Raw genomic sequence first — 17396 nt, forward strand, 5'->3', positions numbered from 1 at the left:
TGATGGTGGTTCTAAATTACTTATCAAGATAAACTGGAAAAAAGTAGTTTTTGGAAACCTATCAAAGGTTGTGTGGTTAAAAATATCCCTTATAGCTAAACCACAGTCATAGAATATTTCCCAAATTATCTAACTTTATGTTTTGTCAAAGTAGTGATGCAAGAGAAACAAAATGTTAATTTCTCTCATTTAATATCTACATGACTCAAAACAAAGTTGTGGCAAGTTGTTAATTGAAATCTGTGGTTGAAGTAACACTCTTTTCATTGTTATGTATAGACAAAAACTTGATATTAACCAGATTAGGCTGAAGACAATGAACACTGAGCAAGGACTGAATTGTAAACTGGAGTAAAAATATAAGCCCAGTCCTTCAATATAAATGTAGGTTTTCATTGTGAAACATGTTACAATCTAAAAAAAACACACACCTTTGGCTAGATTTTAGATTATTGTGCATGAAGATCAAATGTTCAGACATTTTTTAAAAATTGTAAATAGCATAAATAGCAAAAGAAATACAATTCATGTTTGCCCTGATACAAAATTATGAGCTTATTTTTTTTTCAGTGTTAATATCAAAAGCACTGGAGATGATGGGAAATGGTAACAGAGATCAAGTAGACTGACTGTTAAAGAAAGTGCAGATATGCTTAAGCTCGTTATTTTCATATATTAACTCAAAGAAAGCATTAAAAACTCAGGTGTGAGCAAGAGTGCAAAAACTTGATCTTCAAAATCGTCATAAGGTTTATTTGCAGTAAAGATGGCTTTAGGACTCCTAAAAGTGTTGGCCAAATGCATCATTCTGAATTAATTGTCTACGTTATCATTGTGCCACCAGTGCACCAATTTATCTTTTGTTTTTAATTAATGGTTTGGTTTCTGATTATAAGTATAACTACTTATTTCAAAGTTTACTCGTTTGTTAACTTTTTGTTTGTTTGTTTTTTTTTCTGCATTGCTGCTTAAAAAAGGAAGGGGGCGTTCTCCGATGCACTTAGCTACTAGCAACGCCTCTGGAGATATATATATAAAAAAATAATAGTAATAATAAAATACACTTATGTTTACACAGTTGATTTACAGCCAACCATTTGATGACATCTTAGTCAGTCGCCATTTTTAAATTTCAAACAGCTTTTCTGCTTCGCTTTTCTGGCCGCCGTGTGTCAACACATCCTCTTGGCTGCTCAGCCGCCGTGTAACGGAGTGTAAATGACATTGCAGCCAGGAAAGGGGTAGTAGGATGTTAGGCTAACAACGCAGTTTACAGGCTGCTATGGGCCTTACACTCATCTGACAGCCGAAGTCGCCAATTCCTGTTGTTCAGCCCTGCATATAACGACCGGTGAAAAGATGATACAGAGGTAAGAACCGGTTGCGTTTCGGAAGAAACAGCGTCCGCTGTATATATATATATATATATATACATATATAAAACAAGACTGTTCGAGCTACCTCGCTGCGTTAACTTGGCGGAGGAAGACACTGAAGCTAGGTCTGAACGAGGAGGACGTTGTCTCACAACACACTGTAGCCCGCAGCTGTGATAAATAACAGCTCTATCTTAGCTGAGGATCTAAATGCACCATGTCTCCACCGTATTAAATTAGTTTGCAGCGTCGGCAGAGCGAAGGAGGCTGTGCTAGCGGGCTACTTTATGTGCACGAACGGTAAGTGTGAAAAGACACCGGGGCTAAACGATGGGTCACACTGAAAAAGATAAGTTGTATGATTAGCTGAGGAACATTTTCCCTGATATTGTTGTTACTCAGATTTAGTTCAATATTTCAGGGAATACTTAACAGTTTACAGCTGCACTCAGTGTGCTTGAAAGGCCTCCGAAAGCTGACCACGGTCCGGCTTTTTCTCGTTTTAGCTTCATTTAAAAATGCCTTTTGCACCTTTGGGAAAAGCTCTATTTCTCATATCAGATCACAGACACACTTGTTAAAACTACCAAGCTATAAGTAAAATCAACCAGGCTGTTTTTTTTTCATATAGAACAACATGGGATGGTCAGTTTTACTATTTGTTTTGGTATTTATTTGGAACTTGTTGGCTAAAAATTACACTCATAAAACAACAATGACATCACATTAAGCAACTAATCAAGAGTTCTTTAGAGTGCATCCGTTTGTGGCAGATTAAATGTTTATTTTAATGCAAATTCTTAAACACATTGTTGTAGAACAAAAATGGGATCAAATTCAAATGGATGCAAAACTACTCGGTATTCTGTTTAAGTTTGCAATACTTTGCAAAAAGCATTATCATCATGGTGACAGCCTGTGTTTGTGATGATTTTGAGGAGGTATATGCTCTGATGGCTACATGTAGGGAGGATTTTCTTATGTAGTGCATCAAGGCAGAATCAGTCCTTTGCTCAACAATCAACAAGCTCAGACTGTGCGTGGCCAGTACATCATTCAGATAACGCATATTGTCCTTTACTTGGACATCATCTTTCTCTCTGACATGACCTTCATTGTTACATCACAGGATTACACTAGACTTGTAAAACATGTTGATGTTTTATGAGTTAAAATAGATCTTCAGTAGATCTTCAATCATTTTAAACCACTCTGTTATAAAACAACAAAAATTTATATAGTTTGGTTAATAAAGTCCATAAGGATTATGTTCTTTTCAACAGTTTCTTACAGCACTTGGGGATCATCTGCTACTTCAACAAAAAAGGTCAACAGGCAGACAGACATAGATTTAGCCAAATCTGATTAGTTTATCCCAAAGTGTGTGTGCCTTCTTCCTATTTCACCACTGTTGCAGTCAACATCAGCTAGACACAGAGAGAAAAAATAAATTCAGTCGCTCTTCAGCCAGAAAGAGAGACGTTGTTTGGGTAAGTTAAAGCATAATGATATCAGACTGGATTCTGTGCTGTAGTCAAAGGTGAGTAGTAATGAGTTACATTTACAACAGTATTACTTGGAGTTTTACTTGTTTTTTTTTTTCTTCTTATGCTTGAATAATAATATTTTTGAAGTAACCTTACTACTTGAGCACAATTTTTTGCCTACTCTACCAGCTTCTCATTACTGTGCTGGAAAATTATGACTATTTAAAGTTGTAAACTAATTTTACAACTGGATGAATATGCACAGAAACCATTTAGATGAGAAATTCAAATATAAATAAGAGCGTTTTTGTCTCGGCTCAAAGGTTGATGGTTGTCATTGTCAGCTTTTTATTTCAGGTCTTCCATCCACATCGTCAGAGCTCTGGCTCAAATGCAGCAAGATAAAATCTTGTGTTTGAAAGGGTTAGCTATTTGCAACTTAACTAGTTGAGAATACATGTTTGATTTTGTAAAACAAAAAAAGCTCACTTCTTCCATGCTGCTTGCCACATAACAGAATTATAATTCTATAAGTTATCTATGTAGCTCTGTTTTTATTGTTGCCTAAAGGCAAATACAGCCTTAGATAGTTGTTTTAAGCCTCAGTTTGTATGTAGTAGACATCTCTGATGATTGCATTTAAAGGTGTTGGCTATTTGTGGTTGTAAAATTCTTGTGGTTGTAAAAGGCACCAAGTTCTTGTCAGTTTTATTAAGATCAATCCCACGAGGTGAATAAGTGAGTCTTCTCCCTAATTCAGATTTTTATCTGACCCCTCTTGTTTTCTTCCTAGAGTTCTCAGTAACCATCTCTATCAGTCTTGAAGCCAGTTGACGTTTGCTGATGGGTCTTCAGAGAAACCTCAAAGTAAACTGTGTGATATCAATACACAAGTAGGCACTGATAGTTCAGTTGCAGAATCAGTGCTTCCTGCTCCTCCCTCAGAAGAATGCTCAGCCTTGGTTCAGCTTAAAGACAGAGAGAATATCTTTCTGACTTTATTTCCTGTCTTCTAAATTCCCTTTCCTCACCAGGTCAAAGGCAGTTTCCTGGGCTTGTGTGTTTGCTGCTGCTGAGTGACTTGAGTGTGTGAATCTGCAGATGTCGATTGATGACCGGGCTCTGATCATAAGGCAGATGGCTGTTTAGTGAGAGCTCCTCCTTGTTCATCTGTAAGACAATTTATACCATTTGTTTGTTTCTAAAATGTATTCAAGTGCGGGACTTTGTGCTTGCCAATAATCTATGTTCCTAAGCTTTGTACCTCATCCCTCTCTGTTCGGCAGCCAAATTTTAGATCTGCTGACGCCAACAATGTTTTGGAAGTTTGACTTGCACACATCCTCTCATCTGGAGGCTTTGCTAGACAAGGAGGATGTCACCCTCACTGAGCTCATGGACGAGGAAGACGTGCTGCAGGAGTGCAAGGCCCAAAACAGGAGGTATATTTATTGATCCCCTATACGCATTAGCACTCTAAAGTGACTTTTAAGCCGACAGTCTCTGCCTCTGCTGTCTTGAGCATATTGTTCTGTGATGGATTCACAGACTCCTCCAGTTCTTCTGCCAGGACCAATGCATGCAAGAGCTAGTTCGTTTGATTACAACAGAACCCCCTGCTGGCGCAGAAGAGACCAAACGTTTCAAGTGAGTGTTTTCATGTGAAGCAGGGAAAAGCAAAGTTTTTCTGGCTTTACACAGTAATGGATTGCTTACTTGCCTCTTTATCCTAGAGTTTATTAGGGTTGAATAAAAAAAAATATCACAACTAAACTTTTCACATGCATTTAAGAAGGCAAAATAGTTCAAATTAATCAAAGTCATATTTATTTAAGCATACCTTGTGCACTAAAGTGCTCAACATTAGCACTCATTTCTGATTGACTTTGTCTTGATTGATTTTATTGAAAACATTTTTTCAGGTATCCAAACATAGCATGTGAGCTGCTGACATGTGATGTAGGGGTGATCAATGATAAGCTCGGAAATGAGGAGCCTCTGCTGGAAAACCTGTATGCTTTCCTGGAGCAGCCGTCCCCGCTTAACCCCCTCCTGGCCTCCTTCTTCAGCAAGACAATTGGGAATCTAATAGCACGGAAGACTGAGCAGGTAATACACACACGCCTACTGCAACAATAATGCAGATAATCATAGACAGAGATGGCTACATTCTGTGTCCCTGTGATTGAATTCAGATTGGATTTAAATGAAAATGCTCACAGGGAGATTAAGCGTCACCTGCGATGGCTTTCAAGTTTTGCCGCTGTTGAAATGTGAACATCCAGATGGGCCAGCTTTCAAATTATTTTTCATTTTAAAAGCCAAGATTTGCTTGGTTAAATTATCCAGCAGTTCCAACAAGTAAAACATTCCTAAAGAAACTGTTGGAAAAAAAAAAAGTCGTATTTCACATGGAGACTTGTGTTTACATGAATAAATTTACTTTAGAAATCACTGTTTACTGCATTGGCTGTAAAACCTTTTCACATTTTGGCACATTTACAACCACACACTTCCTTATATCTTAAGATTTTATAAGATAGACCAAGTCACTCATAACTTCAAAGTTATGTGAATACATGGTTTACAAAAAAAAAGTGCTTTCCATTTGTATTCAGCTTCCCTGGAGCAATACCTGGCTGAAACATTTTTTTGCTGCAGTAGTGCTGGAAGTCATTTTGGATATGTCGCTTGCAACTTTGCACGTCTAAGCTAAGGTTTTTTTGTTAAGCTCTGACAAGCTTTCTTGTAGCTGGTGCTAAATTCAAACGCTTAGTACAGTTGGGGGGCGGGGGGGGAGAATAAAAACTATATAGATTTTTCCTGCCAACTTGCAATCATGCAATACTTTGTTCTAGTGTATTAGGTTCTCAAGTAGCATTTTTTTTTTTCAAAGGCTTTTACAACTGCACCGTTGTGCGTTTCTTGAAAATGCAGCTCTAATGCAGCGTGTTCACTTTTTATGTGCTTAGAGCAACTCTGCACATCTGTACGTCATCAAAACGTTGTCACATCAGTTTGTTTGATGTCTGTGCTGTGCAGGTCATCAGTTTCCTGCGAAAAAAGGAAGGATTCCTTTCATTGGTCCTGAAACATATAGATACGTCTGCCATGATGGATGTGCTGCTACGCCTTATCAGCTGTGTGGAGCCACCTCCACTTCGGCTCGAGACCCTCACTGTAAGCAAAGCTTCCTGTTTAATGTTTTTAATCCAAATATTCTCTGCTGTGTCATTCATTGTAATATTTGCCCCTTTTAGTGGTTGAATGAACAGAAACTGGCCCAGAGACTCATAGAGCTCATTCACCCTGAGAGAGATGAAGAGGTAGATGAGAAAAGTTTTTTGTTGGTTTTTTTTTTTTTTTTTTTTAAATAAAAGTTAAAATTGTTTTTTAGGAGAGAAAAATGTTAAAAGGCTAATATCTTTGCCTCGTTTTTTTTTCCTTCTTTCTCTTTTTGTTCTTTTTCTACACAGAGGCAGACAAACGCTTCTCAGACACTGTGTGACATCATTCGTCTCAGCAGAGATCAGGCCAGTCAGCTGCAAGAGATTTCCCAGCCTGACCCGCTGCTCGCTGTGCTGGAATCGTAAGTCGCAGACTTTTCCTCTCGCCGACCTGATTGTGGAGATGATAACATGCTTCGGTGTGTCTTTACAGGCAGGAGTGTGTCGAGCAGCTGCTTCAGAATATGTTTTCAGGAGAGAGGGCTGAAAGCTGCATTGTCAGTGGGATTCAAGTTCTTCTGACCCTGTTGGAGATCCGTAGGCCTGTGTAAGAGACTCTGATTTCATTTTAAGCATTTTCACATATTTTCAAATGATTACTTATACTTTAATCGATCTCTACTGATTGTTTCATCTGTGTTTTATGCACCTTTTTTATTTTGTTTTCATTTATAAATCTGTTTAAACTTCCGTTTTTATGACAGGGTGGATGGTGTCATGGATGCTCAGGGGTTTGAGAGAAGTTACACCATTAACAGCAGCATTTTGTTGGCTATTCAACCACACCTAATTCACTTTCACCAGCTACTTCTGGAACCACCTAAGGTACAGAAACACAGAAAAGATCATTCATAGGTCATTCAGGTAACCAAAAACATTCACGCCATGTATAGGATCTGAAAGTCTCTGCCGTTTATGGATTTTATAGCGAGATCCCATGCTGACTACTCTGGGTGTGCTGGAGGAACCGCTGGGGAACACACGCCTGCATGTGGCCAGACTCGTGGCCTCTCTGCTTTACACCAGCTCTGCCAGCCATGCAGTCGTAGCTCAGGAGCTCTGCAGGCTCAATACCATGGATCTCCTTCTGGTGAGACACACTGTAGTTGCACAGTATCCTCAAATTGTGGAGATTACGCATGAGCTGCTAGGAGAGTCTTGCAGTTTGATGACCTCCAGTAAAAACATGAGGCTTTAACAACTTCATGACTTATACATAAACATTTTTAATAAAAGTACCTGATCTGATTGTTTTTGTTTAAAACAGAAAACCTACAATTATCCCTGTTCCTTCTAAATTACATGATTATCACATTTAGACTAATGTTTATATATATATATATATTAAAGAAAAAACACTTATTTGTTGTTCTTTTGATATTTAGACCCAAACAAGAACTATGGAATTAACAATTCATGAATTTAGTAGTAGTTTTTAGGTGCTTATTGGGCAGAATGTTATGACTTCAGCATCATGGTTCAAACGTGTCACAGTTAAATACTTTGTATCAATGAATTAATATGTGTCTGTGACAATTTAAATAGAAATGATTCAGTTAATTAAAAAAAAATGTCGAGAATTATTTTGTTGTGTTAATATATTAAAAAGTATAATTAAACAAAGGCAGGTGTTTTTGTAATGTGTAAAATGTCTGCCATTTTCAGGACTTATTCTTTAAGTACAACTGGAACAACTTCCTGCACCTTCAAGCGGAGCTTTGTGTTGCTGCCATCGTCCGGCCGTGTGCCCATGAAATGAGACTGCAGACCGGCTTCAGTTCCCAGGATAAGTCCAAGCCTTCTCCAGACGCACCTCAAGAGCAGAATACAAGTGAATCCCCAACCTCTGAACCTTCAGTCACCTCCGACAACTCTGCCCACAACTTAATGGTGACTCATGTAAGTCTCTTTGTTTCCAGATATCTTTTAGTCAACCTACATGACATGACCTTTTTTTTTTTCTTTTTTTTTTTTGTGAGTTTTATTACCTAAATGTTTCTTTCTCTTGAAAGTTGTTCCAACACTGCCACCTTATCCAGAGGATTCTGGAGGCTTGGGAGGAGAATGATAAAATCCAGTAAGGACCTTTGGCATTATAATCAAATTTTGCATCATGAACATAAAACCAGATTTTAAAAGTATAATGTGTTCGGTCAGGTCAGAAGGCGGCATGAGAAGAGGATACATGGGACATTTGACAAGGATTGCCAACACTGTGGTGCACAACCTGGAAAAAGGCCCAGTTCACACTCAAATCAGTAACCTTATCGCAGGTACGATTGATAGTAATGCAAACAAAGCTTTAATTGTACACATTCACGCAGAAATGTTAAAATTATTTGTTCTGCTGGATGCAGAGCTGCCAGAGGACTACAGAGGGCGCTGGGAAACCTTTGTGGAACACACACTGTCAGAAACCAATAGAAAAAACACCATAGACCTGGTAAGTTCGACAGTATGTAGTAGGTGTTTTTATTCAAATGCAGAAAGTTAAATTATCCATGTTGATGCGTTTAGGTCGGAACCGGAAACCCTCGATCTTCTTCAGAGGATGACATGGAGAGCCCCTTCCCTAAAGAGCTGACAATGCAGCAGGTATACATGAATGAGCTGACTAAATAATCTGGTTTTGTTGCATAATCCATTGTGCTCTGACTGTTGCGGTTTTGTCTTTAAGGCCTTTTCAGACTATCAGATCCAGCAGATGACGGCTAACTTTGTAGATCAGTTTGGCTTTAATGACGATGAGTTCACGGATCATGACGACAACATTGGGTAAATGAACTGACGCCTGTTCTCTTTGCTCCAATCAGCTCAGTAGTTTCTGTGCTGACTGGGTGATTCTTTTTCGTTTCAGTGCAACGTTTGACCGGATTGCTGAGATCAATATCAACATTGATGCAGGCCATGACACCGTGAGTGTATTTATATCGTTCATACCTTTTGATCTTTCTTGCTTTTTTTTTTTTTTTTTCAAACTTCTTGGGATCAAAGAGAATACTTACTCCTGATGCTGTATTGAAAATGTAGCCCTATTTTTTGCAGGCCAACACAGCTGTGTTTGAGGCCTGTTCTAAAGAAAGGATACAGCCTTTTGATGATGATGAAGAAGACATATGGGAGGAAAAAGAAATCAACTATGCAGCACAAACAAAGTCAAGAAACAGGTTGACACAATCCTCTATTAATTTCAGTACAATGCTTGATATTTGCATTCCCTTAGCCACAAACATCATAGTGTTTTATAATGGTTAAATAAGATGTGTATAAATTTGGAGTGGAAGAAAAAAATGATGCAAAACTCTGTGTGGTAGAAAACTGATTCTAAATTTATATTTGCAAACAAAGATAAAAAAAAAAAAAAACTTGCATAGTTTTTTGACTCCCCTTATTTGCTATTTTGTGGCGATGAACCACATCAAATTCACTCAAAATACATTGAAGCTTGTTGTCGTAAACTTAGAAAAATGGGAAAACCTTCAAATGCTTTATTCTAAATATGAAATTTCTGTATTAGCTTGCATAGACATATTTAAGTGTATAGTTTTGTTTTTGATAAGGTTCGGTGGCTCCCCTTCCTCCCAAAGCCAAGCAGCCAGTCAGACGTGTGAGAGGACAGCAGCTTCCAGCACCGACGCTCCTGACAGACCTGCAGACTCTGATTCTGAGGAGGAAGACAATAAAGACGAATTTGATCCGTTTTCAAGCCAGGGCCAGACAGGTGCACCTCCAAGTAAGATATATGTTCATGTTGCAACATTTGTACAGTGTAAGATAGTATCAGAGTTAGTGTCTTTTACTCTTTTTTTTTTTTTTTTTTATCAGGTTCTGACTGGGTTGCAGACTTTGGAGAGGTGAACTCCACAGCTCCTGCGGCTGGAGCAGCGTTTTCCCCCTGGGACGCTCCGGTCTCCCAGCCAGCTGCAACAGAGACGGAAGATAAAGGGTGGGCCAAGTTCACAGATTTTCAGCCTTTCTGTTGGTGAGTTTTCTTAGTTTAAAATATAGTTGGAGTAATTTTTTTTTTAAATGCCTTCATTTTGCTTGTCACCTGTACTGAATTATTAATTTTACCTTAGCCTTTAAATCTGAAAAAATATTGTATGTCATTAATTTTGGTTAGATAGAATAATCTAATTTCAACTATCTTTTTGCGATATCACAAACTGACACCAGTAATATTAGTTCCTTCACATTAGTGATAACTGATGGTATTGAGAAAATTTTGCTGTTAAAAAAATTACTTTCCTTTACAAATATATGCACTTCAACAAGGTTATGAAGGACACAAATTAACTCTGACTTTTAAATTTTGTCTGAGTTATGCATGTGAGTTAGGCTTTTATGTTTGATGATTAAATGTCCAGCAGCTCTGAAACGGGCCCCAGATGCAGCTCTCCTGTGGACTCGGACCTCAGCGGTTCAGACAGCACCAAACCAAACCCCAACCGTGAGTTGATGCAGAATGGCTGTTCAAATGATAAATTGAGTTATATAATCCCTGACAGGTACCTGGCATGTGCAGCACTTTTTACAACTATGCATGTGGCTATGCACTTACTGGCTCCAGCATTACAGCATCTTAAGAACCATCTGCACAACCACATAGCGTCATGCATACACCAATGCAGAGGTTCCCAAATTGTGGGGCGTGCCCCCTAGTGGGGGCGCCGTGCCATTGCAGGGGGGGCACGGGAAGCCGTCTGGATGAAAAAAAAAACAAACAAAAAAAACACCTTTGAATGGCCAACTCTCTGTTATTCCTCTGTCAATTTGATACAATAGGGGCTTCCCCACTTCCCATATCTGTGTCTTCTGTCACTTTTATCAGCAGTTAAAACTGTTTAATCCGTTGTTAACATGTGGTAACCTGTTTTTCCGAGCCGCCTTTAAACGCAACATGAGCGCTACGCTCGCGCTGGGTTTCCACCTGTGCAGCAGTGAAGGAGACCTGCTGCTGTGCAGAGCTACGCAGGTGTGTTAGAATTATGGCAGCAAACCAGCAAAACGCAAAGAACTTTTCACAGTTTTCCCCCCAAACTAACCGACTGTTGAGTAAAGCTGTTGGATGCAGGTAATGTTAGCTAAAAGATGACTAGCTAATATCAAAACAGCACCTTAAGCTTGTTAACAAGTAGCTTGTAGGCTACTGGTGTTGTTGTCTATGTTCAGCTACAATTCATTTTGCCCCCCCAAAAGTTGATTCCCCCCCTTGTTCATCTGGAGTATACTCTGCCCCGGCAGACCCCCACCCCCTTTTTTGGGGGTTGGGGGGTCTCTAAGAATCCACCCCCCACTCCCTTTGCTCACACACATCGTTCAACCAGACAGCGATTTGTATCCCATGGGGGGGGGGCCCAGAAATAGTTTGGAAACCACTAGGGGGCCCAGGAGAAAAAGTTTGGGAACCACTGCACCAATGCATATTAAGAAACTTCAGCAGCGCTTTACTGGTTGCTACATGCTCCGAAAACCTGCTCTTACTCTGCAGTTGTGGCCAAAGGTCTAGAGATTGACAAATGTTTACTTTCATGAAAGAAAGATGAAACCATCCTTAAGGAGCGATAAACCACTCTGGTTTTACAACATGATGAAGCATGTGGATGCCATGCATTGGTTGATGCCATGTAGTTTTATCTGAATTATGTTAACTATGTTTTTTTTTTTTTTTTGTTTTAAATGACAATCTTAGTTTAAGACAGACTTTTTTTTTTGTCTTTCCTTCGCAGCATGTGTGTGGAGTGCTTGTGTGGCAAGAAAAGCTCCTCTTGTGGCATCGGACAGTTCCTCCTCCAGCAGCTCAGACAGCGATGAAGAGGAAGGAAAGACAGAGTCCACTTCCAGTGAGACGGTCACCACGGAGACCATCACCACAGGTGCAGGGAAGGAGACTATCCGGCTGACTGTGGATGCCAAAAATGAGAGGGCAGTCTTCACAAGGTACTCATTCTCATGCACAGAGAACAAGCAGCTGCTCTGTCTGGTGTGTCCACCTTGTCTTGCTGTTTTCCACCCAGAGACTTTTTTGCCCTCTATTCTAAAATTTCTTTTCTTCACAATTTTTACCTCTTCATCCTCCCTGTTATCATTCTCCTACCTTGTGTCCCCTCCTTTCTCGTGTCCCCTTCGTTCCAGAGTTTTCCGACCGGCATTCAAACGGTATGTTGTACTGTAGGTGCCTGTGCGACGTATGGAATGTCGTCCTGATGGATTTAAAATGCTCTTATTTGCTCGTTGCATTTCCCAGGACGTGGAGTGATATTTCCATTTTGGCATTCTTGTTAATTCTAACTCGCACAGAACATGCACTAACCTACGACTTTTTATCCAGGACACTTCTTATTTGAGGATTTCTCCAGAACATGAAGCTTACTGCTGGAACAGATTATGAGATTGTATTCGATTTATGAACTTTGCGTTTTTTGTGTAGAGCTGCATACAACCAACAGTCTGTCAGGTAGCATGCTATCAGCAAAGTGCCACCATTTCAGTTGATTGACATTCTAACAGATTGGTTCATTAGGAAATGACTAACAGTGCACCAAAGAGCATGCTACAATTCATTAGATGCTACTTTAAACTAAAGAACATCAACACACACCCTCTCCTAGCTGACTGATTATTTTGAGCCCTGTGTGTGTTGCAGAATCACTTTAGTGGGTTGCTATGAGCACATTAGAGACAAATGCCCAGAGAAGATGATAAATGCATTCATAACCCTTAAACTTTTCCACATTTTTTAAGATCACAATTGCAAACCTTGATGTATTTTATGTGATAGACTAACAAAATAGTGCATTATTGTGAATCAAAAGAAATTATGTTTTTTTTTTTTTTTTTTTACATTTTACAAAATCTCAATCCAAGCAGTGTAGCAAACCTTCAAAGACACATGCATCCATCTAAACAGGCTGCGTTGCTGTCCTTCTTGAGGTGTAAATATGGTAAGAAAAAATCGGATAGTCTTTCTGGTATAACTGCTCCAAAAGATGCTTTTGCAAAATATTGTTTTAGATGTATTGAATCAATAGCACAGCATACTTTTATTTTTCTTTTTTTATAAAAATTCAGTAAGCTGTGTATCATTTTCTTTCCACGTCACAATTTAGACACTGCTTTTGTTAAAGTCTGTCACATTAAATCCCAATAAAGCACCTTTAAGTTTTATGTTTTTTTAAATGGGGGTGGGGGGGGGATGAAAAAGATTAGGAGACATTAATACTTTCTTACATCACTGTAAGACGAGGGGAAAAAAGTAAAACAATCTATGTACAAGAGACTTTCTTGACAGTGTTTTGATTATTATTATTATTTTTTTTATTTCACCTACACATTGCTTTGTTGTTTTTCAGTGAAGGAGATAAGGTGCCTATAGATGGACTATCAATCAAGGAAAAAGACAAAGAAGATGAAAAAGAAAAGAAACATGGAAACGGCTCTAGCACAGTTACCGCCAGTCCAACCAACCAGTCGGCCGATGTCAAACAGTGAGTGTTTGCTCTTTATACATATTTCTCAGGGAGAGGTGAGATCAACAAACACAAGGTTACATTCTGTTAAATGCAGGAGTAGAGCCGCTGTCTGTCTGTCGTGCCAGTCAGCTTTATCTCGATGTGGTGGTATGTCAACCTGACTCATCCTTGTCTCTTCTTGATAGGCTATTAAAAACATTAACACAGTAATAATTAAAAAAAAACAATCAGTTAAATTAATAAAAAAAAAAAAAAATCAGTTCATAGACTTGAGTCCTGATTTGTGCTTTGTCCTGATGTTGGAAATTCGGCTTTGAGGTATTTATCATCTGGAATAAATATGAACAATATGCTCCATGAATGGTTATGTCTAATGAAAGCTTTTAGCATTTTATCAGCATCTACACCAAGTCTGTGGTCACGGCAGCAGCCGTCCTCTCTGTTTGAAACCAGCTTCTACCATGTTGTGCAAAACAATTTGTGCTGCTCAGTGAAACTCAGCAATGCACCGATCTGTGGGAACACAGTCCTTCAGAAACAGGAGTGGTGCATAGTTCCATAATCGGTAATTGTTTGTCTTAATGGATGAATTATTGTGTGTAATTTAATCACTTCGGTCTGGCCACATTTCTTGGCTGCATTTTGCTTACCATAAAGGAGAAATTACTGTGCTTATAACATGGCCTTTTCAAAAGTAAAAGCTTAACTTAGCATGTTGCCTTAATATGTGGAATATTTAAAGATCATATTTCTTAAAATGATTTGTAAGTTAACTGTAATTGGTTGGATAGATTCACATGATTAAATTTGTTTAAGTTTCTTAACTTGCATAAAAACCCTGCCATTCTACAAACGGTGTGAGATCTTGATCTTATTTTAATCCTAGTTCAATTTGACCTGCTGACCCATATTGTTATGAAAAGGCAAGCATTTTGTTTTCTTTGTTTACACACAAAGGTTGATGTAAATACAAACTGACATGTTGTAAGCCAGCAGCACATTAGAAAAAATATCTTCAAATTCATGTTCTCTCTGCTTTTTGCATTACAGAGAGATGCAGTCCCCTGCTAATGGACCGGCCTAGCACCGCAGCACAGGCCCACGTTTCCCACTCTTTTTTTTTTTTCCAACGCGCAGCCATGCCCCCTTTTTTGCTTCCGGTTAGCAGAACCCCAATGCCCTTTTGTTGTCTGAAGACATGTAAGTGAATAAAGATCGTCTGTTCTGGGATCAAACAGCACTGATGCTGGAAAGTAGACATCCACCCATGGGTAGTATTGATGTCTCGTATGCGCCTTCATGACATAATTACAACTAAAAAGCTTCGAGGAGGCGACCTGGGTACTGTAGAGCATTTCATTGTGTCAGGCAGCCAAATTCAACTTCTTTTAACTCAGAATCTTAGATTATTTGGATCTGTCTATTTGTTGCTCTTGAAATCAAGCCACAATGATTGTTTTTTTTTTTTTGTTTTTTTTTTGTAGCACAGGATTTGACTGTTTACACTTTAGTAATGAGAGCTACATTTGTAATAATCAGCCAAGATGCTTGGCTAGTTGCCAATTTCACCACCTCTGACTTTAGAAAATTAAACGCAGACATTTTATTATAAGGAATTTTTTTTTTTTTTGCTGCTTCAATTGTTCTCAGTCTGTTTTCATTAGCTGTAATCACTTGAGAAACAAATGGTCTTTGCATTTAAAGTATTGGATTTTGAGAGAATCACGATTCACTTCTGAAAAACCCATAATTTAGAAATGTGTGTGTGTGTGTGTGTGTGTGTGTGTGTGCGTGTGCGTGCGTGCGCGCGCTTTGCATACATGTGTCTGTAGCCATGTGTTTGTGTGTGTGTGTCGAGCTCTGTCTGTTACGGAGCGTAATCTCAGGTTTAAGGAGAGGTATGCAGATACAAAGAAAGCACACCTGTGTAACACACACTTACACACAGTTCCATACACACATGTATCAACAACCATATCCACTAACACATGCAAAAAAAATAAAAAATAAAAAAAAGAACACATGGTGATGATGTGCACATACCTGTTCATGCCACCCTTCAGAGGTGTTTCAATGTAATATTGTGAATTTTGAACCTGTATTAGGTTGTGGCTATACTTGGTATTATGTAAACGTAACATAAATGTAAACATTATATATAAACATTATTATATCTATTTTTGGAATAAATCCGGTGTATGGAAATGAGGTTGTTTTGCAGGTTGCAGTGTGCGCGAGTGTATTTATGTGTGTGTGTTCTGTTGAAAGGCAATAATGACGTCTGTTTTTTGTTGACGGGCCAGCATCAGTTCCTGTTTCTTTGCTACTTGCTTCCTATGTAGAAGCATAGGACTGAGCATGATGTGAATGCATGTCGGCAGTCTGCAGGATGTCTTCCGCAAAAATGTTACATAAAAGATGATTCTGGTTACTTACAACTCAAGTTTGTTTTTTGTTTTGTTTTTTTTTTCATTATCATTTCTCAGAGTGAAACATTTGCTTTAACTTTTCACTTGAAAGATTTATATAGAGTGGAAAATGAGATATTCGGAACTCGAAAACAACAAAAAGTGTTATTTGAACTGACTTTCCCCAGTTAAATTTTTTATTTTTTTTTTTTGGCTACTTTACTAAAAATAAGGTTTTGATCTTTGCCAGTTAGACATTTTGTAATGAAATATTGCCTTCGCTTCATTCCCATCGCTGGGTGTCTTGAATCCCTTTTAACAACTCGCAACTTAAAATAGTCTACAGCAAGGAAAAAGATTTTATAGTTCAAAATAATTTTTATTTTTGTTTTTCTTTCATCATGCATCGTAATCAGTAATCATTGGTGGCCAATGAGTAACCAAAAAAAAGTTAAAAAAAAAAAATACAACGGAGTTGAGTAAGTTTTCATAAATTGATGAGATTTGAACATATTTTTCTCACACTTATTCAAATATTTCTTCCAAAAACTTACAACAAAAAGTAAACTTATTTGCCATGGCTTAAATACATGAGTAGTAATTTCTGATACACAGTTGCAGTATAAAAGGACGAAATTTCAATGCGTCTGTTCAAAATAGAAATTTGAATTGATAATGAAGCAAAGTGACAGGGAGTAGAGGTTTAAGTTTCTTGAAAGCCTTACGAGTGTAACATGTTTTTGATCAATCGCATACATAAAATGATTCCTCGATCAAGAGAACTAGGGGTGTCTTAGTCTAAATCTTTTATCTCAAAAACAGTTCTTTTAAGATGAACTGTTTTATCAATGCTTGATAAAACCTTTATAAAATTAATTTAAAAAAACTTGACCTGAGTCGTTATAAACCAGAATAATCCATTCAGGTTTTTTTGTTTTTGTTTTGTTTTTCCTCTTTCTCAGGGTAGGAGTTGACTTTAATTGCATACATGTCTCCTGAGTGATTGCTATATTTATTTTTGGAAAAAAAAACACTTTTTTTAAGGGACTTGCCTGAGTTGTACTTGAGGTGCCACCTTGTTATTCCCTGCTCAAAGAGGCAGGGGGAGTTGGACTTGAAAAAGCAAACCATGTAGATACTGTAGTTTTTTTTTTTGTTTGTTTTGTTTTGTTTTTTCCTTCATTGCTCTCTGCCAAAGTGCGTCTTCCCTCCAGTGGCATAGCTGAGCCTCATATCTGCTTTCTTGCAGTGGTCTTACTCATCTAGATTTATCAAACGCAGCCTCTTTTTGATCCTCCCTCTCCGTTCCCCTCTCCCTCCCGCCAAAGTCATACGGTATCGTTAAGAGCAGAAGAAGCGTATAGACTTGAGTCAAAAAGAAAGTATTTGAAGAATCGACTTCAATTACAACTTTTCACTTTCATCT

General features: G+C 38.3%; 1 protein-coding gene across 6 annotated transcripts; it reads left to right on the plus strand.

Annotated features, from left to right (window-relative positions):
* Window positions 1-1019: 1019 nt before the first annotated feature.
* Window positions 1020-16996, plus strand: ppp6r2b (protein phosphatase 6, regulatory subunit 2b). 6 transcript variants are annotated; one of them, XM_016668182.1, is made up of 26 exons: window positions 1020-1370; window positions 3898-4035; window positions 4150-4305; window positions 4412-4510; window positions 4786-4972; window positions 5906-6043; window positions 6124-6189; window positions 6340-6452; window positions 6524-6637; window positions 6795-6915; window positions 7019-7180; window positions 7756-7989; window positions 8103-8167; window positions 8248-8363; window positions 8448-8533; window positions 8608-8685; window positions 8768-8865; window positions 8948-9005; window positions 9136-9257; window positions 9678-9823; window positions 9916-10072; window positions 10458-10540; window positions 11820-12030; window positions 12226-12249; window positions 13443-13577; window positions 14613-16996. In XM_016668182.1, exons 3-26 carry the CDS (start codon window positions 4178-4180, stop codon window positions 14644-14646), a joined length of 2775 nt encoding a protein of 924 aa, XP_016523668.1. In that variant the 5' UTR covers window positions 1020-1370; window positions 3898-4035; window positions 4150-4177; the 3' UTR covers window positions 14647-16996. The 6 variants fall into 6 exon arrangements, with proteins under 6 accessions (XP_016523668.1, XP_016523664.1, XP_016523666.1 ...); XM_016668178.1 differs by having other exon boundaries at window positions 1021-1370; window positions 9651-9823; XM_016668180.1 differs by having other exon boundaries at window positions 1022-1370; window positions 9651-9823; window positions 10461-10540.
* The last annotated feature ends 400 nt before the right edge of the window (window positions 16997-17396 follow it).

This window comes from Poecilia formosa, unplaced genomic scaffold (genome assembly GCF_000485575.1).
Source record: "Poecilia formosa unplaced genomic scaffold, Poecilia_formosa-5.1.2 Scaffold13, whole genome shotgun sequence".
NCBI classification, from domain to species: Eukaryota; Metazoa; Chordata; class Actinopteri; order Cyprinodontiformes; family Poeciliidae; genus Poecilia; species Poecilia formosa.